General features: G+C 44.1%; 1 protein-coding gene across 2 annotated transcripts; it reads left to right on the top strand.

The window, feature by feature from the left end:
- The first annotated feature begins 1,619 nt into the window (after positions 1-1,619).
- SEC11C (SEC11 homolog C, signal peptidase complex subunit) lies at positions 1,620-18,669 on the top strand. 2 transcript variants are annotated; one of them, XM_045886619.3, is made up of 6 exons: positions 1,622-1,814; positions 8,841-8,950; positions 13,128-13,277; positions 15,376-15,495; positions 17,775-17,832; positions 18,469-18,669. In XM_045886619.3, exons 1-6 carry the CDS (start codon positions 1,728-1,730, stop codon positions 18,520-18,522), a joined length of 579 nt encoding a protein of 192 aa, XP_045742575.1. In that variant the 5' UTR covers positions 1,622-1,727; the 3' UTR covers positions 18,523-18,669. The 2 variants fall into 2 exon arrangements, with proteins under 2 accessions (XP_064434888.1, XP_045742575.1); XM_064578818.1 differs by lacking the exon at positions 15,376-15,495 and having other exon boundaries at positions 1,620-1,814.
- The last annotated feature ends 1,387 nt before the right edge of the window (positions 18,670-20,056 follow it).

Genomic DNA, 20,056 nt, shown 5'->3' with positions numbered 1-20,056 from the left:
AATATCTTGCTTTTGAAAATTTTACAAAACTATTTGGCCATTTTCTTCTCCAGGTCCTTGGAAGGGGCCTTTGCAAGTAAAGGGTCCCAAAGTTTACCTTTCATTAGCTTTATAGTGAGTTCGTTTCTGGGATATTTTATTTATTTATTTTTATTTATTATTTTTAAATTAAAGTTTTTTTAAGGGGCGCTGAGGTGGCTCAGTCAGTTAAATGTCTGCCTTCAGTTCAGGTCATGATCCCAGGGTCCTGGCATTGAGCCCCGCATCGAGACCCACATCAGGCTCCCTGCTCAGCGGGGAGTCTGCTTCTCCCTCTCCCTCTGCTGCTCCCCCTGCTTGTGCTCTCTCTTGCTCTGTTAAATAAATAAAATATTTTTAAAAATCTTTTTTGAAAAGATTTTATTTATTATTTATTGAGTGAATGAGTGAGTGAGTGCGTGAGTGAGTGTGAGCAGGGGGAGGGGCAGAGGGAGAGGAAGTGTGAGAATCTCAAGCAGCCTCCGCACTGACTGAGCGCAGAGCCCTACTCTGGGCTGGATCTCATGACCCTGAGATCATGACCTGAGCCAAAATCAAGAGTCTGATGCTTAACTGACTGAACCACCCTGGGACCCCTGGGATAATTTAAATTGCAACCTGCCCCCTACACCCAGAGCACCTCATTCCTCTTATTCCCTTTTCTTATTTCCATAGCACCACTGCCCTCTAGGTACTGTATAATTTACTCATTTATTATATCTACTTCTGTTAGAAGGTATAGAATGTAAGTTTTATGAGGGCAGGCATCTTATTTTGTTCACTGATGTTTCTCAAGTGCCTAGAAAAGGGCCAGGTGCATAGTAGATGCTTCAGAAAGAGTTATGAATAAAAGAATGAAATAAATAATGCATAACTGAGTGAATGAATGATCTAGCTAATCTACAATTGGAAATTGTAAAATTTGAGTCCTATTTCAGACTCTGACCCTTAACCTTGGCCAGGTCCTTTAGACTTTCTGTGCCTGTTGCTTCGTGTATAAAATTAGGTGGTTATTTATTCGTTCAATTAATATTTATTGCAACACAACACAACATGGTCAAGAGGATACAACGATGCTTCCTCGCATTCAAATCCTACTACTTCTTGCAGAGCGTAGAACTCTGCGACTTCAAAAATCCCGCCTCTTCCAAGCCCCGCCCACCAGCCATGTTATTCTTTAAGCTCCTCCCCGATTCAGCCCAGCCAGCTGCCTGTGTAGAGGCCCCGCCTCCGCTCGGCGCAGTCATCCAATGGCTAAGATACACGGGCAGGCGAATGCCGGGGAGCTTTAGGTGTCCTCTTGGCGCCTGACCAGAGCCTTGAGGAGTTCAGTTCCTCTTGAATAGTCGCTTCCCCGAGTTGTCCCTGCGATATGCAAGATCACCCTCTCCCCCAAGTCCGCTCGGAAGGGTCGGACAAGGCTCCTGAGTCCCGTCGCTGCCCTCCCTAGAAGCCCCGGGTCTTCACTGGACGAGCCTCTCGCCCCGCAGCATTCTGGGAGTGGTAGTTTTCTTCTTCCCAGTTCCTTCCAGGCAGACTGGTGGCTACGATTCGCAGAGAACTACCATTCCCAGGCGCCCGAGCGAGTTGCCGGTCACGTGACCAGCAAGGACAAGGGCTGGTAGGCGGGGGCCGGGTCGGGTCGGTGCTCAGCGACTGTCTGTGACGCCCGGAGAGGGTGGGCAGTCTCGGCCCCTGGAGAGCCCGCCATGGTGCGCGCGGGCGCCGTGGGGACGCATCTCCCGGCGTCCGGCTTGGACATCTTCGGGGACCTGAGGAAGATGAACAAGCGCCAGGTAAGGGAGGCCCGCGCGGGGCGCGCTCCCCGGACCGAGAACCGGCTGCAACTGCGGGGAGTCGGGGCTTTCTGGGTCGGGCTCCGGGAAGGACAGCGCCCGGGGACTGGGGCCGACGGCGCCCCCAGGCTCCCCCACCGGCTCTCAGAGGCCCTGGGTTCAAATTTGCGCAAACCCACGTGTGGGCACGGGTGTGCGCTGTCTTGACTGATAAGAGCGCAGTGAGGGGAGGGTGGCCAGAAAGGAGAAGACACTAGGAATCTAGTCCTACGGATGTCAGATGTGGTTGAGCAAGCCAGGAGAGGTGACTCGGCCGAGTGACAGCTGTCTGCACGTGTTTGAAGGGCCAGCCCCTGGAAGAGGGAATAGATTTCTCTGTGAGGCTCTGGAGGCCTGACACCCCGAGGAAGGCTGCCCGCGGGTGGAAGGGGCGAGAAGGCAGGCGAAAGGAAAGAACTTTCTGACAGTGGAAACTGTCCAGTAATGCCTCCCAAAGTAATTTCTTCGCATTCTGGGAAGTGTTCTCCCCACTATGCATCAGGACTAAATAAAGCTTCTTGTGCCTGGCGATCTCACTGGGGATGCTCAATCGTTTTAGACTCAGTGTTCCAGAGGGGACCCCGGAAGTCTTCCCTAATTTCTTAGATTCTGTCATCTGGCTGCACCTTGAATATAGGAAGCAGTTAGCGTGGGTTCTCTGGGCAACTGGGGTTGATTTCTCACTCTTCTGTGACCTCAGAGGAAAACTTCCTTCTTGCTCTCTCCTTGGCCAGCTCCTTGGCCAGCATCGCTGTCTTTGAGTCTTCAGTATAAGGCTGAGTAGGGACTGGAAAGGAAGCCCTCTCAGCCGGGAAAAATGCAGTTGCTTAAGCTTCTAGATAGAGAATTTAGGGGACCTGTAGGGCATGATAGATCCTAATGGATCCTAATACGTTTATTGGTATGAATAATAAATTATGCTAAGAAAAATGGAACCATCCTATTGGCAATTTTGATCGTCTTTGAAAATGGTATAGGGGCTCCTGGATGGCTCACTGGGTTAAGTGTTCAACCCTTGATTTAGGCTCAGGTTGGAGTCCCAAGATGGAGCCCCACATGGGGCTCTCCGTTGGGCATGGAGCCTGCTTAAGATTCTCTCTCTCCCTCTTCCTCTGCTTCTCCCCTCCTCCTCACCCCTTCGTGCTCTCGCTCTCTAAAACAAACAAAAACACTTAAAAAGAAAATGGTATAAATTCTCATGATTTTGACCCATCCTGTCATTTTTGCCACTATATTGTGGAGTGGGATGATGCCTATGGCATAGCAGAACTTATGCCTGTGGACATATGGGTTTGGTTTGGTTTGGTTTGGTTTTCCAAAAAGAATTGCATACTAGTGCGGTAGTGTGGGAGAGCTTGGTGACTCAAGTCACCAAGTCTAAACTGTTGTTTAGAATCTGGTTGTTTCTAGGTGTGCATGGCTGATGAGCTCTTAGGCGTTTCTGTGATTAAGACGAGTTGTGGCAGTGATTATCACCAGCTTGAAAGACCAACAGCTAATTCCCTAAGCACTGATGCTGTTCCCAAGAAAATCCTCCAGAAAACAGAGCTTTATTTTAAACTCTAGACCTAATTGGCTAGATTTTCAAAATGTCTCTAAAACTGGCACTGATTACTGGTGGTTATAATTGCAGACTATCAGAGACGGCCTTCTGATGACCGTCTCAACTCCTAAACTAGTTTGCCTTTTGAAAGATCTGTATATTCCCACTCTTGGTGATAAGGCCTGTCAGTAGCTGTTGCATTGTCTATGTTTTGCTAGTTTTCTAATTAAAATGCAGAACCTCAAATCTGCTTCCTCCTGGTACTTTCATTCTTCTTCTTTTAAGCTTTGTCCTTTTGTTTCTTTTTCCCCTCCAAAATAGCATCCTCTGACACCTTGTCAGGCATGCATGCTCCGCCAGTCTTGGAAGTGGGACCTCCTTTCTCTGCTGCCCCAGCTTGCTATAAAATAAGGCAAGAGCCACATGCAAAAACAAGGACTCTTTGTTTCTGCAGTGAGGAAGAGAGGAAGGAAGAAATACAGCTACTGGCATTTCTGCTGCTTTGTCGGCCAGAATATCGGGTCTGAAATGTTTGTTTGAAACTCTCAGACATTGGCTGTTTCATCTTTGGTTGACAAAGACTGAGTGTGCGCTTGCTTCTGAACTTTTGCTTTGGCTCTGAATTGCCGAGCTTAGAAAGTTGGGAGGTGAAGATGGACGAACAAAAGGCACCAGTGAAACGTGGTGGTGTATTTCTTACATCCCAGTCAGTTTGTCAGTAGTTCAACCAAAATTATGTTTCTGAATTCTGGGATTTTAATCCTATACTCAGATTAGTAGGTTCCTTAAAGGTAGGGTGTTGAAGTAGGATCTGCGGTTTTGCAATTAGCTTGTTAGGTTTTTGTATGATCGGTTATTTTTTTTAGCCAATAGACGTCTTGCTCAGAGGACTTTTTTTTTGAGGAATTGATTTTACTTCCCCTCGATAAATTTTTCAAGCATAGAAAATCATGCTGGAAAAATTGTCAGCCTTTATTACATAAATGGCAAGGTTTTATACTTTGCTTTTATCAGGGTGGAGCCCGATGGTTTGAAAATCTGTCTAAAAATGACAATTTCTGTTTAAAACTGTGGTTTGGGGCTTTCCCAGTCAGATCTGTAATTCATAATGAAACAACATTTATTTATCAAGTCCTTCAAGTCAGGCAGAGCAGGTGGAGAAGTTTTCGAATGCGAGCTACAGCGAACAGCCTCTGCTTTAGACTGATGTGCCTTGCAAGGCAGATTTTACTTCAGAAGCAACAATTTAATGTATTATAGCCCGATGCTTTAACAGTATCCGCTTGGCACTCCAGTTTCCTTCTTTGTCTTTTGGGGATTTAGTGAGAGTTTCATAATTTGCTCTTGACACAGTAGCCAAAGAGCTGTTTTGTTTTTTTTTTAATGGTGTGTAACTTTAATTTTGAATTACATTTATCTTCTTTTCAATTATTACATCAGAATAGCTTCATGGTTTTTTTTTTTAAGATTTTATTTATTTATTAGAGAGAGAGAGGAAGCGGGAGAGTGAGAGTGAGTGGGGGTGAGGGGCAGAGGGAGAAGCAGGCTCCCCGCGGAGCAGGGAGCCCGATGCCAGGCTGGATCCCAGGACCCTGGGATCATGACCTGAGCCGAAGGCAGATGCTTAACCGACTGAGCCACCCAGGCGTCCCGCTTCACGGTTATTTTAATTCATTTTTATGTCCCCACTTCCAGTTATTTCCTCCATAAATACCTGGAATGACATAATTTCACAGATGTGTAATAGGAGCAATATGAGCTCTGCTTTTCCTACCTTACTGCCACGTCAGACTGCGTGTTCCTGTTTTGTCACACTCTTCAAAGTAATCATTTTAACGGCCATATAACATTCTGTCAAGTTCCTTTAAACATTTATTTTCCCCAGACTTTGGAATTAGCTCATGTCCATCACAGAAATTTTAAAGAATAGAGAACAGTTTAAAGAAGAAAATTCAATCACTCATAGTTCCACCATGCTAACATGGCCTCTGTTGGCCTTTGAGGGCACCTCCTTGTGTTCATTTTACAAACTGCTTTGCAGTTTGTGGAGATTCTACTGAGACTACACTTTTGTTTTAAATAGTGCAGTTACTTGCCACTATTTTACTCAATCATTTCTCTGTTGTTGCTCATTTATTTCCTCTTCTCTGTTACTAGAAATAGGACCATGATGCGTATAGTTGGGCCATAATTCCCTATCTGCCTTTATCGTAGACGAAATTTCTAAAGTAGGATTACTGGGCCCAAAGTAACCTCATGATTCTGGTGCCAGATTGGTCTCAGAATGACCGTGTCTGCTTGCCTTCTCACCACAGTGCACCCTGGGACAGCACCGAGTATTAGCATTAAAAAAACAAAACCCCAAACTTGAAGTTTGCTAGGCATAAAAAAGAAGAGGGGAGGAGGGAGGGAGGATTGGATTTGAACACTCTAAGTGTTTATTCACCACTTGTATTTCTTCTTTGGAAAATTAATAGTTTTAAGCTTTTACCTCTTTTGTTGTTGTTGTTTTGGGGATTTTAGTGTTTTTCTTACTGTTTGTGCCCACCATATATTAAAGATGTTTATTTTCTCACTATTTACTCAACAAATTGAGTACTTACTTTTTGCCAGACCTGTGTTGAACTTTGGAGGTACAGCTGTGAACAAGGCCAAAATGATCTTTGCCTTTGTAGAACATACAGTCTAATGTAAAAGACACATTAAAAATGATATGTATAATTATAGTGATGGATGGTATAAAGAAGTGCAGAATGCAGTGAGAATATGTAACAGGAGGACCTAGGCTGGTCTACAGCAGAGTAGCAAGCTCCAGCCCACCATCTGTGTTTGTTTGTTTGTTTAGAGACTTGGGGGGTGGGAGGTAGGGTTGGGGGAGGGGCAGAGAGGAGAGAGAGAATCTGAAGCAGGCTTCATGCCCAGCGTCCAGTGCAGGGCTCAGTGTCACGTTCCTGAGATCATGATCTGAGCTGAAATCAAGAGTCAGACACTTAGCCGACTGAGCCACCCAGGCACCCCCCACACCATCTATTTTTATTTATTTATTTATTTATTTAAAGATTTTATTTTATTTTATTTTGACAGAGAGAGACCCAGCGAGAGAGGGAGCACAAGCAGGGGGAGTGGGAGAGGGAGAAGCAGGCTTCCCGCGAAGCAGGGAGCCCGATGCGGGGCTCGATCCCAGGACCTTGGGATCATGACCCGAGCCGAAGGCAGACGCTTAATGACTGAGCCATCCAGGTGCCCCACCATCTATTTTTATAAATAAAGTTAATTGGAACACAGCCATATTCATTCTTTTACATATTGTCTTTAGTTGCTTTCTCGCTACAATGGCAGGGTTGTGTAATTTCAACAGAGACTATATGGTTTGTAAAATACTTATTATGTGGCCCTTTATAGAAAAAGTTTGCTGACTCCTAGTCTAGTGGGTCAGGGAGGGCTTCCCTGGGAAACTGGTGCCGAAAGTAGGATTTAAGATGCGTGAGCATTAGGTATGCTAAGGAATCTAGGGAGAGAGCGTCTGGGCAGAGTAAATAGCCAGGTCACGATCCTGGAGTGGATAGGAGCATGTGCTCTCTGAAGCACTGACAGATACCACTCTCGTACCTGGAGTGCAGTGAGCTTCACCAGCTGAAGCTAGGGAATACGGGGATGTACCAGACAGGGCCGTAGAGACCATATTCATCCTCAGAGTAGTGGGATCCAGTTGAAGGGATGCAATCGAGGGGCAGCTGAAGCAGGGCATAGAGGTGATCAGATGGCCAGAGGTGCATTTGCAAGTGAGTGTAGAGTGTAATGTGGAGAGTGCATTGACAGAGGTGTGTATGGACGTCAGGAAACTGGTTAGCAGGCTCTTGCAGTTGCCCAATGGGTTCTGTTGGTGACTTGGATGAGAGTGGTGCCAGTGGGAATAGAGAGAATGCAACAGATTCCAGGAATGTTTAGAAGGTAGAATGTATAGAACGAAGTGGGAGGGGGAGTGACAAGAGTCCTGCCATGTAGGTGAGCACATATGGCAGAAGAACAGGTGTACATGGGCAGGTAGAGGGGGGATAATTGAATTAGAGATGTGGGGATTGAGCAGTTTCAGTTCCAGGCATGTTGTTGAGAGTGGCTGGTTCAGGTGGAGGGAGAAGGACTTTGGAGTTGAGGATGTCTAAGAATTGAGACACTAGAGTGTTGGGTAGGCCATCTATGTGGCTCTTCGGATTACCCAGGACAGGGGTTGTGGGGAGGAAGATTGAGGCAGGTACTAGAGTAAGGAGCCATCCTGTAGGGCACTAAGGGCAGATGCCCTGAGGGACTTACATTCCAAGTAGTAGTAGGCACAGTGACTTTTGTCCCTACAGCCTCTTGGAAGACTGTAGACATCTGGCCCAACAATCCAGCTACAGTCCGATATAGGGTGTTGTGAGGTAGGCACGTGTTGCTTTTCCCCCCTGTAGTCACCAGGGGTTGGGTGTGGCAGGCAACTGTTAGCAAGGAAGAGCCTTGAGCTTTGGCAGGACAGGCCCTGTGGATCTTAACTCTGGTCTACGGTGGAGCAAGATCAGCTTAGAACTAGATATTATCTTGTGTGGCTTTCTGCCTATGTTCTTTTTTTTTTTTTTAGAAAGTTATTTTTTTTATTATGTTAATCACCATACATTACATCATTAGTTTTTGATGAAGTGTTCCATGATTCATTGTTTGTGTATAACACCCAGTGCTCCATGCAGTACGTGCCCTCTTTAATACCCATCACCAGACTAACCCATCCTCCCACCCCCCTCCCCTCTAGAACCCTCAGTTTGTTTTTCAGAGTCCATCATCTCTCATGGTTCATTCTGCCTATGTTCTTAACCAGATATTGTTTGCTTTTTACTTTTTAAAACATTTATGGAAAATTTAAACATCCAGATGTTTAAAGTTTTTGTTCCCTTTGCAATGTAATTTCAGACGCAGAACAGCCTCATCGCTAAGTACTATAGGACTCTGAAGCCTCATTTGAGGTCTCTTTGGCCAGGTGGCTAATGAGTGGTTCTAGGTAAACCACACTGCGTGCATCAGGCTCTCAGGTCTGACGGGTAGTCTCTACACTAGAGCAGGAGGCCCTCGGGGTAGAAGTTGAATAACAGGACTCTTCAGGGTTAAAGGTTCTGGGAAATCCCAGAGAGGTAAGTAGAGTCTTATCGAGGCTTTAACAAAGTAGGTCCCATGGATTGCTCTGGGTTTTTTCTCTCATTGCTCACTGAAAGAGAGATAATATACAGAAGGCTCATTCCAGGGACAAAAGTTGAAATACTACCTGAGTTTGCAGTTTGTGTGAATTAGCTTAATATCCTAAAATCACAACTTAGCTTTTTGTTTTGTTTTTTTTGTAAACAAGCTCATCTCCAGCTTAGGGTTTGTGCATATTCTTCCACTGGTTTTCACTTTGGGTTTGGCCTTTCTCGTTCCAGCTCTATTACCAGGTTTTAAACTTTGCCATGATCGTGTCTTCTGCGCTTATGATCTGGAAAGGCTTGATCGTCCTCACTGGCAGCGAGAGCCCGATCGTGGTGGTGCTGAGGTAGGTTCCGCACGCTGTCTCGCTCCTGCCCGAGACAGAGGAGCAGTGTTGCCTGAGCGAAAGCCTGCGTGACAGCCAACGCTCAGTGTTTTCACTGGGTAGACTGTTAGAGTTTCCTTTGTTGATACCTGTTTTCATTTCGTTCTGGCCTTTGTTGAAACATCTTACCTTTTTCAGCACGCACTTCAGAGCTTTCATCGTGGGGATGCTAAAGCCCCGGTACTATATATTTGCTTTTGCATTTTAATGCTTTAATGCACCTAAAATAACAGTCCTATGGGATTATTTGTGTACAAATTGATTTTAAACATAAGTGGTTTGAAACTGTGGTTTGGTTTTCTTTGTACCAGACAGGGAAGCGTATCTCCCCAGTGCCCAGCAGAGTGTGCTCTGTTTCAAGCGCCTTCGACAGCACTGTGTGCGGGGCTGCTCTCTCCCTGAGACTGTTCTTCTTCTAAAGCACAGGACGTTAATTTGAGAAAAGTTAATACTTTAGTTAACTTCATACGGCCATAAAGTCGTGCAAGGGGGGAAACGTAATCAGTTTGAAATCAAAGAAACATGTTAGGGAGCCCTTAGGTGCTTCAAGATGCTCCCTGTCCAGTGTGGCCTAGACCATCGAGCCTTGCGGGGTGCGGGGGAGAGGGCCGGGGGTGATGGAGCCCGTGTGCTTTACAGGGGGAGCAGTTGGCTAGAGCATGACCGGGCAGGGTCACCTTTGGCCCGTGGAGGAGCCAAGGTCAGCACGCAGGGTTCGTGCCTCCCAAACCAGTGCCCTTGCCCTCCACTGGGCCTTGCTGCCATATCACGGGGCTTCAGCCGTGGCCCTGGCTTCACCAAGTTGCCCTGGTGTGGCTGGCCAAGGGGCCTTTCTAGAGAGACACTGCTTTCATAAATTTAGGAGCCTTAGAAGAGCACACGGGTTTCTGATTCGCTGGCGTTCACACTGTGCCCTAGGAGTGCCCTGGGGTCCAGTGGATAGGTTAGGAAGGAGAAAGGGAGCAAATACATGGATTCTAGAGGCCTCAGCCTTGTTTCAGTAATAACAGCTCCATTTTTTATGTATTGTATATGGGTATGCAGCCTGGTAAGATTTCATTCAAAAGAAGGATTTTAAGCTTTTTTTTTTCATTAGAAATTAAAAACCTCTGGGGCACCTGGGTGGCTCATTCAGCTAAGCGTCTGTCTGCCTTCGGCTCAAGTCATGATCTCAGGGTCCTGGGATCGAGTCCCACATCGGGCTCCCTGTTCAGTGAGGAGTCTGCTTCTCCCTGTGCCCCTCACCCCGCTTGTGTGCTCCCCCCTCAAATAAATAAATAAAATCTTAAAAAAAAAAAAGAAATTAAAAACCTCTAATTTAGATGGGCCCACCTACTTAACAAATAAAGAGCCTGAGGCCCATGAAGGCCAAGCCACTTGCATCTTACAGTTAGTTACTTTTGACAAAGCCCAAACTAGATCCCAGATGTTCTGGTTTTCCTTAAATCACACAGACACACTTGTACACAGAAACTGTTGTAACATTGCGGTCTGTAGGGACTTCTTTTTTTAAAAGCACCCTTTATAGTTCTAAATTTGGTTTGTCAACATAAACTATTGACATCGTGAGAGATGTGTGACCTTGGGGAACACTGACCTTTGGGAAATCCCTGGACTGTGAGGAAAGCAAGTGTAAGTTGATATTAGTGAAACATTCCAAAGAAGTGCATTCCTCATGAGACATGATAATGAGTCTTTTTCTTTTTTTTATTTTATTTATTTATTTATTTATTAAGATTTTATTTATTTATTTGACAGAGAGAGACAGTGAGAGAGGGAACACCAGTAGGGGGAGTGGGAGAGGGAGAAGCAGGCTTCCCACTGAGCAGGGAGCCCGATGCAGGGCTCGATCCCAGGACCCTAGGATCATGTCCTGAGCTGAAGGCAGACGCTTAATGACTGAGCCACCCAGGCGCCCCTCTTTTTCTTTTTTTTTTTTTAAAGATTTTATTTATTTATTTGACAGAGAGAGACATAGCGAGAGAGGGAACACAAGCAGGGGGAGTGGGAGAGGGAGAAGCAGGCTTCCCGCTGAGCAGGGAGCCTGATGCGGGGCTTGATCCCAGGACCCTGGGATCATGACCTGAGCCGAAGGCAGATGCTTAACGACTGAGCCACCCAGGCGCCCCAACGATAATGACCCTTGATGACAAACTGTACTCTTCTGCTTCTGAGACTTATCCAGGAGGTTTTTCTAGTTGTAGTTCTTAAGTGTTTGCTCTTTTTTTCCCTCATAGTCATTTATATTTCTAGCCCTCTCTCTGTTTTTTATTCAGACTTCCTATTTTTGAATGCTAGATCTGTTATGATACTTAGTGTCACTGGTTTCACTTAAATAATAAACACATCAGCAAGTACTTAGTGACAGGCAAGTCTCCGCTGTGTTTCTCTTTGCTGATCTGCATGTGCTGACAAGTTTAAGGTGGTCCAGGGCCTGGAGGGACAGGAGGGCCAACTTCTTGAGCTGCTGCCATTTTAACTCACATTTTCCTTTAAAGCACTCCATTTCTTCACTAGTCTGGTTCTTCCTCACTGCATCCTGCCCTCAACAAACTTCTCACTGGTTTTTGATCATACAGCCTCTATATTGCAATATTGTTTGGTCTTATTTATTTTCTCATGCATTATGACACAGCATGAGCATATGGAAAATGAATTCTGAATGGATTAAAGACCTCAGTGTGAGACAGGAATCCAGCAAAATCCTAGAGGAGAACATAGGCAGTAACCTCTTCAACATTGGCCACAGCAACTTCTTTCAAGACACGTCTCCAAAGGCAAGGGAAACAAAAGCAAAAATGAACTTTTGGGACTTCATCAAGATAAAAAGCTTCTGCACAGCAAAGGAAACACTCAGTGAAACTAAGAGGCAACCCACGGCATGGAAGAAGATATTTGCAAATGACACTACAGATAACGGGCTGGTATCCAAGATCTATAAAGAACTTCATTGTGATTCAATTTCAGTAGCCAGTTTTCAACACTTAAAAAACAAATAACCCAGTCAAAAAATGGGCAGAAGATGTGAACAGACACTTCCCCAAAGAAGACATACAAATGGCTAACAGACACATGAAAAAATGCTCAACATCACTAGCCATCAGGGAAATACAAATCAAAACCACAATGAGATACCACTTTACACCAGTTAGAATGGCAAAAATTAACAAAACAGGAAACAACAAATGTTGGGAGGATGTGGAGAAAGGGGAACCCCTCTTACACTGTTTTTTGGGAACGCACGCTGGTGCAGCCACTCTGGAAAACAGTATGGAGGTTCCTCAAGATGTTAAAAATAGAGCTACCCTACGACCCAGCAATTGCACTACTAGGTATTTACCCCAAAGATACAGGTGTAGTGATCCGAAGGGGCACATGCACCCCAGTGTTCATAGCAGCATTGTCCCAATAGCCAAACTGGAAGGAGCTGAGATGCCCTTCAACAGATGAATGGATAAAGATGTGGTCCATATATACAATGGAATATTATTCAGCCATCAGAAAGGATGAATACCTACCATTTGCATCAACACAGATGGAACTGGAGGGGATTATGCTAAGTGAAATAAGTCAAGCAGAGAAAGACATTTATCATATGGTTTCACTCATATGTGGAACATAAGCAATAGCACGGAGGAACATAGGGAAAAGGGGGGAAAACTGAAGGGGGAGAAATCAGAGAGGGAGATGAACCATGAGAGACTATGGACCCTGGGAAACAAAACTGAGGGTTTCAGAGGGGGGTGGGGGTGGGGGATGGGTCTGCACTTCTGAATGAAAATAGTAATGTATTTATAGATGTAGAACCTTTTTTTTGAGGCTAAAAATTGGCAGCTTTTACTTCAAAGTGTTCACATTATACTTGGTTCTTTTTCTACCTAATACAAAGTACAGTGGGGCCTGCTACTATCCTTTTTATACTTAATCTAAGAAGAAATCATTTCCTTTCTCACTTGATGTCATCATCGTGAGCAGTCAGAAGGGAACCACTGTGGCATGTTTGATAGCTCCCAGACCTACCTGACAATTGATGGAGGTGGACACTTTCACTGATAGGTTTATTTTTGTGTTCTTCATGAATTGAAAAGTTCCCCTGTGAGCCCAGGCTAATTGGATGTGATTTTGTGTTTCTTCCCAGTGGCAGTATGGAGCCAGCCTTTCACAGAGGTGACCTTCTGTTCCTGACAAACTTTCGGGAAGACCCTATTAGAGCGGGTGAAATTGTGGTCTTTAAAGTCGAAGGACGAGACATTCCAATAGTTCACAGAGTGATCAAAGTTCATGAAAAGTAAGGTGACTTGACTTCTTTTTGGTGGTGTTTTATAAATTTTGGTAGCCAGATTTATTTTATTTATTTATTCATTCATTCATTCATTCATTCCACTAGCACTGATTGTTATCCAACTTTTTTTTTCCATTTTTTCCTCAAGTTTTTATTTAAATTCCAGTTAGTCAACATACAGTGTAATATTAGTTTCAGGTGTGGAATTTGTGATTCAATTTCAGTAGCCAGTTTTCATGGTTGAGTAGAAAGTAGCAGATGCTCTGGATTGTGCTCCTAGTCCTGCCATTTACTAATTGGGTCACTGCGGACCTGCTACTTTACCCAGTCTGTAAGACGGGCATGATAACATTACCATTTCCCATCGTGACTCACAGGGCGAGTGTGAGAACTGAACAGACAGGTGTTTCCGGAAGCACCCAGTAACTTAAGTTGCTGCACAATGGGAGGTGGAAGGTACGACAGTTTAATAGTTATTTGAAGGAGTATCAGAGAAAATCCAGTCCCATTGCAGCTGAGGATGATGATGATGTGAGGACTGTTTTGTGAAATGCAGAAAGCTGCCTGTTTCTGTGTGTCACTTCGGGCCAAGCGGCATTCACAGCTGTAGCCTTAGCCCTGGACGGCGGCCCCGCTCGGGGTTCAGTCACTGCGTGTCCTGCTTCAGTTCTCCCCCCACAGATGGTCTTCCTTTCCTTTAAATGCCAGTGGTGGCTTCTGAAGACACTTTTTGGGAACGAGAAACACTGACTTCTACCTCAAATATATTAAGTTCCCAAGGGAGGGTACAGTCACATGATTAGTGAAAATATTACCTTCTATATACTGGGTTATTCATTTACCTCTTGCAGCTTAGTGTAGCATTTTTACCTGCCTGAGTTATGGAATTAAACTGACGTGTGTATTTGTGTTTTTTAAATAACAGAGCGTTTCTCATCGCGCCTGGGTGTGTGTGGGTGTATGGGTGGGTGTGTGTACACACGAGTGTCCTGTAACTATTTGTGTATCTCCAGTGTTAGGTTCCCATTCCATTCGCTGCTTGCAGGGGTCCCCCAAGAAGTCGATACTTAAAATTGTCACTTTGCTTTGCTGTAAACATTGGAATGACCCTGTTTCCGTTTGCGTTGCATTTGTGGTTCTACAGGATGGGACTTGATGTCCACTTGTTAACTGACTGATAAAGAAATATGCATGGTCGTAACGTGACAGCTGACTTAGAAATAATTTCTACAGATGAAAAGTTATTCACAGTTGAGGAAATAATGGTGATTTTCTGTAATTTGCATGAGTTGTGGGAGAGGCTGCTCGGGGTTTTATCTTCTTGATTTCCTTTATAACCGCAGCTGCACATCAGCTTGCTGCTTCTGGCTGGTTTCAAATCGTTGTGGGCTTCTAATATTTTATCTAATTGTAATAGTGCTTTTTTTCATTTGTCTTATTGAAAGAAGACCCTCTTTATAGCTCTGTAATGCTGTAATGTTGTGTGTCTAGTGTCAAGGCTATGTAAGCGCCGGTTTAGAATGTTTAAAATTAGTCCCATGGGTCTCTTTAACACACTGGTTTATGCCATTTGTGATTCCTGTTTCTTTGCAAACCGGATTTTATACCACTTTGCTCAGTGCTGAAGGAAACAATGCATTAACATTCTACATTTGGCAAGGAGAAGTAAGTTTGAGGAGGGGTAAGGGCACACCCGCATTGAATTAGCTTGTGCTCAAATCCGTGTGATCTAGGACCACGTTCATGTCTAGAGTGAAGGGGAATATAATCCATGTTCACAAGTTGGTCTTTGAGGACTAAGAGAATGAAAACAGTTGCTGGGAGCTAATCATTGCCTTGCTGGTGCCCTCGTGCTTTGCCATGCTTTTTGGTTATCAGGGTAACATGAGCATTTTAGAATTTGAGTCTGCAAAATCGCCAGCAGACCTGCGTGTTAGTTGGATGGTTATCTGTAAGCGATCACCTTAGACCAGGAAAGATCTAGTTATTGTCGAATGCTCATCTGAATGCCCGTATCCGACTGTGACATGCTGGGTAAACTAATTGTTTTCTAACGATGCTGTGCTGAAAATCATTTGTGAAAGGACATTATTTTGCTTTCTAGAGATAATGGAGACATCAAATTTCTGACTAAAGGAGACAATAATGAAGTTGACGATAGAGGCTTGTACAAAGAGGGCCAGAACTGGCTTGAGAAGAAGGATGTGGTGGGAAGGGCCAGAGGGTGAGCATTAACTTTTAAGTTATATAAAAGATTCAGGAACCAGAAAAATAGTAACAAAGAAACTAGGGGTGCCTGGGTGGGTTCAGTTGGTTAAGCGTCCAACTCTTGGTTTCAGCTCAGGTCATGATCTCAGGTCATGAGATCAGGCCCTGCACTGGGCTCCGTGCTGAGTGTGGAGCCTGCTGGGGATTCTCTCTCTGCCCCTTCCTCTCTCTCTCTCTTTCTCTCTTTCAGTCTCCCTCTCTCTCTCTCTCTCCCTCCCTCCCTCAAAAAAAAAAAAAGAAACTAAGAAACTAAGCGTATAAGATAATGGAATCACTTGTAAGTAGTCCATGTACTGCATTTACTGTGTAAATACCACTCAGAACTAAGGAATCTAAAACTGAATGCAAGTATATTATCTATATCATTGGTTTAATTCTGTTTTTGAAAGAAATCGTCACCTAGAGATTAGTTATTTGTGGTTTTAAATAGCAGTTACAAGAAATCCTCCCAGAGATAACCACTGTTTAACACTCAAGGGAATATTCTAGACATTCCCTGTACCTATGCAGATGTGTGTACATATACAATATGTAATTTTACATAGTAGAATTTTATTTTATTTTTTCACCCAACAAGAAGTTGGAAATAGATTTCTGTGTCAAATCTACACCCATGTATTTTTAAGTGGGTATGTATTGTTGTTCCACTGAGAATCATAAAATCCTAACTTAGCCAATCCTCTTTTGGTGGACAGACTATTTCCTGTTTTTCTCTACCAGAAACAGTTATGTGATAAATCTTTTAATATTCATCTTTACATAATTGTTCCAGCAATGAGTTCTGCTTCTGACTGACACAGCAGAGCGTGTATCCTCTTATTAAAAAAACAAAAAAGGCAATTCTTCCCCTCTCTTGGTGACTGTTTTTTATGTTTAACCCTTGTTAGAAGTGTCTTTTTAATCTTCTCTAAATCCCTCGAGCTGTTTAAGGCTGGAGAACTTGGTTACCATTTTCTAAGATTTAGCTCTATCAGTCAGATTGTGGTTTGAGACCTCTGCTCATCTTCTAACTCCTTTACCCTATTGCGTTTCCACTGGAGTATCTGTGGGGAGAAGAGAGAGACTTCCAGCTAGTCAGTCCTCTATTTTTAGATGTCCTGGGTCAGGCTTCATATAAAGGAGAGCTTGGAGCTGCTGATCTACATAGGACTGGTTGCCTTACCTGGTTTCCCCTTAGTGAGGTGAGGCTTGGGTCCACTGACTGCATCCTTTTTTTAAAAGATTTTATTTATTTCTTTATCAGAGAGTGCACAAGCAGGGGGAGGGGCAGGCAGAGGGAGAAGCAGACTCCCTGCTGAGCAAGGAGCCTGATTCGGGACTCGATCCCAGGACCCTGAGATCATGACCTGAGCCAAAGGCACTTAACCGACTGAGCCACCCAGGTGTCCCCACTGATTGCATCTTCTCATAAATTTTGTCAGGAGAATCATTGGCTCGCTTATGCCCCAGACCTTCTGTGTCTGTGATCATAATCATGTGGGTATAAATTACAGGACTCACATCTATATTCACTGCCCAATAAGCCTGTTTGTTACATCTGAAAAGCCCCACGAAATGAAAATGATGATGGTTCTTCCAGTTACAAGCTAATTCTCCATGTATTTTGAAAGTTTTCCCTAACAGCCATCTTTATATAGGCTGTCTAGATGTGACTTCTCCACTAAAAAAATTAAAAACTAGCTTGATAGCAGCTGTCGGTTCCATTGGTACAAGTGGCTCAACTAATTATATTATTTATTTTTTTTAAAGGATTTTTTTTTTTAAGATTTTTTTATTTATTTGACAGAGAGAGAGACAGCCAGAGAGAGAACACAAGCAGGGGGAGTGGGGGAGAGAGAAGCAGACTCTCACAGAGCGGGGAGCCTGACTCGGGGCTCGATCCCAGGACTCTGGGATCATGACCTGAGCCGAAGGCAGACGCTTAATGACTGAGCCACCCAGGCGCCCCTCAACTAATTATTTTAATTCTGTTTGGGTGAATGCAGTGAGCGAAGACAAGTGGCATCTCTAGTTGAAATCATGTGCTTGCCTAAAAAAATCATCCTGCTGTTAGTCATGATGCTTTTGATTAAGAAAGCCTTTTGAGGCAGGAGTAAATGTTAGTTTTACAGCCCTAATCAAGGCTATTCCCAAGGAAGATTTGTGTCCTAAGGCTGATTTAGAGTGTTTTTAAATGTTGCTATCATCATTTTACAAACAATTTTTATATTTCTGGCTTTTCATCCCACAATTTAGGTTTTTACCATATGTTGGTATGGTCACCATAATAATGAATGACTACCCAAAATTCAAGGTAGGAATGTGTCTGTATGTCTGCATTAAAAAAATGTATATACATTGGAGCTTTTTGCACGTGCCGCTGTAAAGATGCAGTCTGTTTAAAATGTTTTGCTGGGTTTTTTTGTTTTGTTTGTTTTTTGCAGAGTGTTTGTATTTAACTACAAATTAATATAACCATTTAAATTAACACTTAAATCAGTTATTTAAAATAGCTACTTTCATCTTTTGTGTTCATAGTGTATTCTAAAATGGCACCTCTATATTTGTTGCTTTTTATCACGGAAATCTTTAAACATACAAAAAAAGTAGTACAATAAACCCAGTAATGATGATCTCTCAACCTCAATAAAAATGGTATCTATATTTTTTAAAAAACCACTTGAAAAACAATAGGGAACCTACGCAAGAATGAGCAGTGAATTAGCCGTGTTTGTTGGGTGCTTGATCCTTAGTCCATCAATATATTTGGGGGGCGGTTTAAACCATAATGTGGCATTGAACAGCTAGTTTGGAGAACCAGGCAAGGGGGAAGAGGTCATCTTTTGATTCTGTCCTCAGTCTAGCACTGAGCAGACTTCATCTGAATACATTTATAGACCAAACTAATTTGTAGAGCTCACAGTAATTTCCCACTGTGTTTTCTTTACAGTATGCTCTTTTGGCTGTAATGGGTGCATATGTGTTACTAAAACGTGAATCCTAAAATGAGAAGAAGTTCCTGGGACCAGATTGAAATGAATTCTGTTGAAAAAGAGAAAACCTAATATATTTGAAATGTTCCACTTTCTGTATAAAAGGAAACAATGTGGAGACATTTTTGTCTTGTCCAAATAAATGATTCATCAGTGAAGATTGTTTTCTTTTGTGGGCTCTGATTTGAACCTGCTCAATCTATGTGCCACTCGTGGTAGTCATTCTAAGCCAAGCACCGGGGTCTGGGCCACTTCTGGACCTGCTGCTGGGGATGATGCATGGTCCCCACGATGTAGTCGTAATGTCTGAGTTTCAAAACTAAAACTCTTTGCATGGCATAATAGCATTTCTGGGGGGGAAACGAACAGGCCCCTAAAAGGAAATGGTTTCTTATTTACTAAAGTAGAATCTGATAAGTTAATAAAGCCTAAAACCTTTTTAAAAGGAAAGATGTAATCTGCTTTGTGTTTGTGGTGGGATCTATCTTGAGATAGTTGGATAAATTATTTGAAAAGTGCTTCATAAATTAGAAAAACAGTGCATCCTCCCTTGAAAACTTACAAAAAGTACAGAAGGGTGAGAGGCGCACGTCCCTCTCCGTAGTTTCCCAGGGACCTCCACTGTGGGAGTTTTACACAGTATATCGTCCTGCACAGAAAGTGGTCCTTCACGGAACTATCTGTCAGGCATTTCTGTCCCAGCTATCGCCCTAGGTGCTGGGGCTGTGGAGTCCTAGCCTGGATGGAGTTTGCAGCGTGTGGGAGGAACACTCGGATTTCAGAAGTGACGATTGCTCTGAAGTAAAATTAAACAGGGTCAGCTGATAGAGAGCCAAAGAGAATTCTTGCTTTGCATGTAGAGGCCAGGGAAGACTCAGAGGAGGGGACCTTGAGCAGAGTTAAGAAATCAGGCAGGTAAATCCTGGGGAAGAGCATTCCAACCCAGAGAAGGGAGGGATGCTCTCAAGCTTTAGTGAGCGCGCAGAGCACCTGGCTGCCCTTAAAGGCAGGTTCTGACTCAGGAGGGCTGGGGTGGGGCCCAAGGCTCTGCATTCCCAACTCCCTCCCGGGAAGGGCGATGCTGCTGGGGCCTGGACCACAATATGTGTAGCGGTGTTAGAGGAGTAGAAAGGAGGCCAACGATGTTTTCAAATGCCCTCTTCAATTTTAACGGAAATGTTCTCTTTTCACCGAATATCCTTTTGGTGAGAACTTACAGGTCTCCGTCATTCTTTGAGGTCTGTCCAAATCTGGTGGAAGGGCTTAGAATCCCTAAAAGCCACTTAACCACCGCTCGGCCTTGAGCAAGCTCAGTTCTCTCAGGATCGAATGGAGGATAGGAGCTGCACTCAGCTCCCTGGCTGTCCCCAGGAACAGGAAGCTACCTCACCGAATGCTCTGAGCACGGGCGCTTGACGTGTGTGCAGTACGCGATCAGTCGCCCTTCCCCATTGTTAGGTGAGTTTTCCTTTTCAGTGTCAGCCTGTGCCTCGTCACCCACCTGCACAGCTCCTCTCTGACGGAGCCCCTGATCTGGGGAAGAGC

This window comes from Mirounga angustirostris, unplaced genomic scaffold (genome assembly GCF_029215605.1).
Source record: "Mirounga angustirostris isolate CCGP_5_RB_7025 unplaced genomic scaffold, mMirAng1.0.hap1 SCAF_14, whole genome shotgun sequence".
NCBI classification, from domain to species: Eukaryota; Metazoa; Chordata; class Mammalia; order Carnivora; family Phocidae; genus Mirounga; species Mirounga angustirostris.
The sequence above is the reverse complement of the archived record's forward strand: the minus strand, read 5'-3'. Positions and strand labels throughout refer to the sequence as shown.

Bases quoted from the DNA above. Each gene is read 5' to 3' on its own strand.
- SEC11C (XM_045886619.3), top strand. From the start codon at position 1,728: ATGGTGCGCGCGGGCGCCGTGGGGACGCATCTCCCGGCGTCCGGCTTG. The intron at 8,951-13,127 runs GTAGGTTCCGCA...GTTTCTTCCCAG, and splicing joins CCGATCGTGGTGGTGCTGAG to TGGCAGTATGGAGCCAGCCT. The intron at 17,833-18,468 runs GTAGGAATGTGT...TTTTCTTTACAG, and splicing joins ATGACTACCCAAAATTCAAG to TATGCTCTTTTGGCTGTAAT.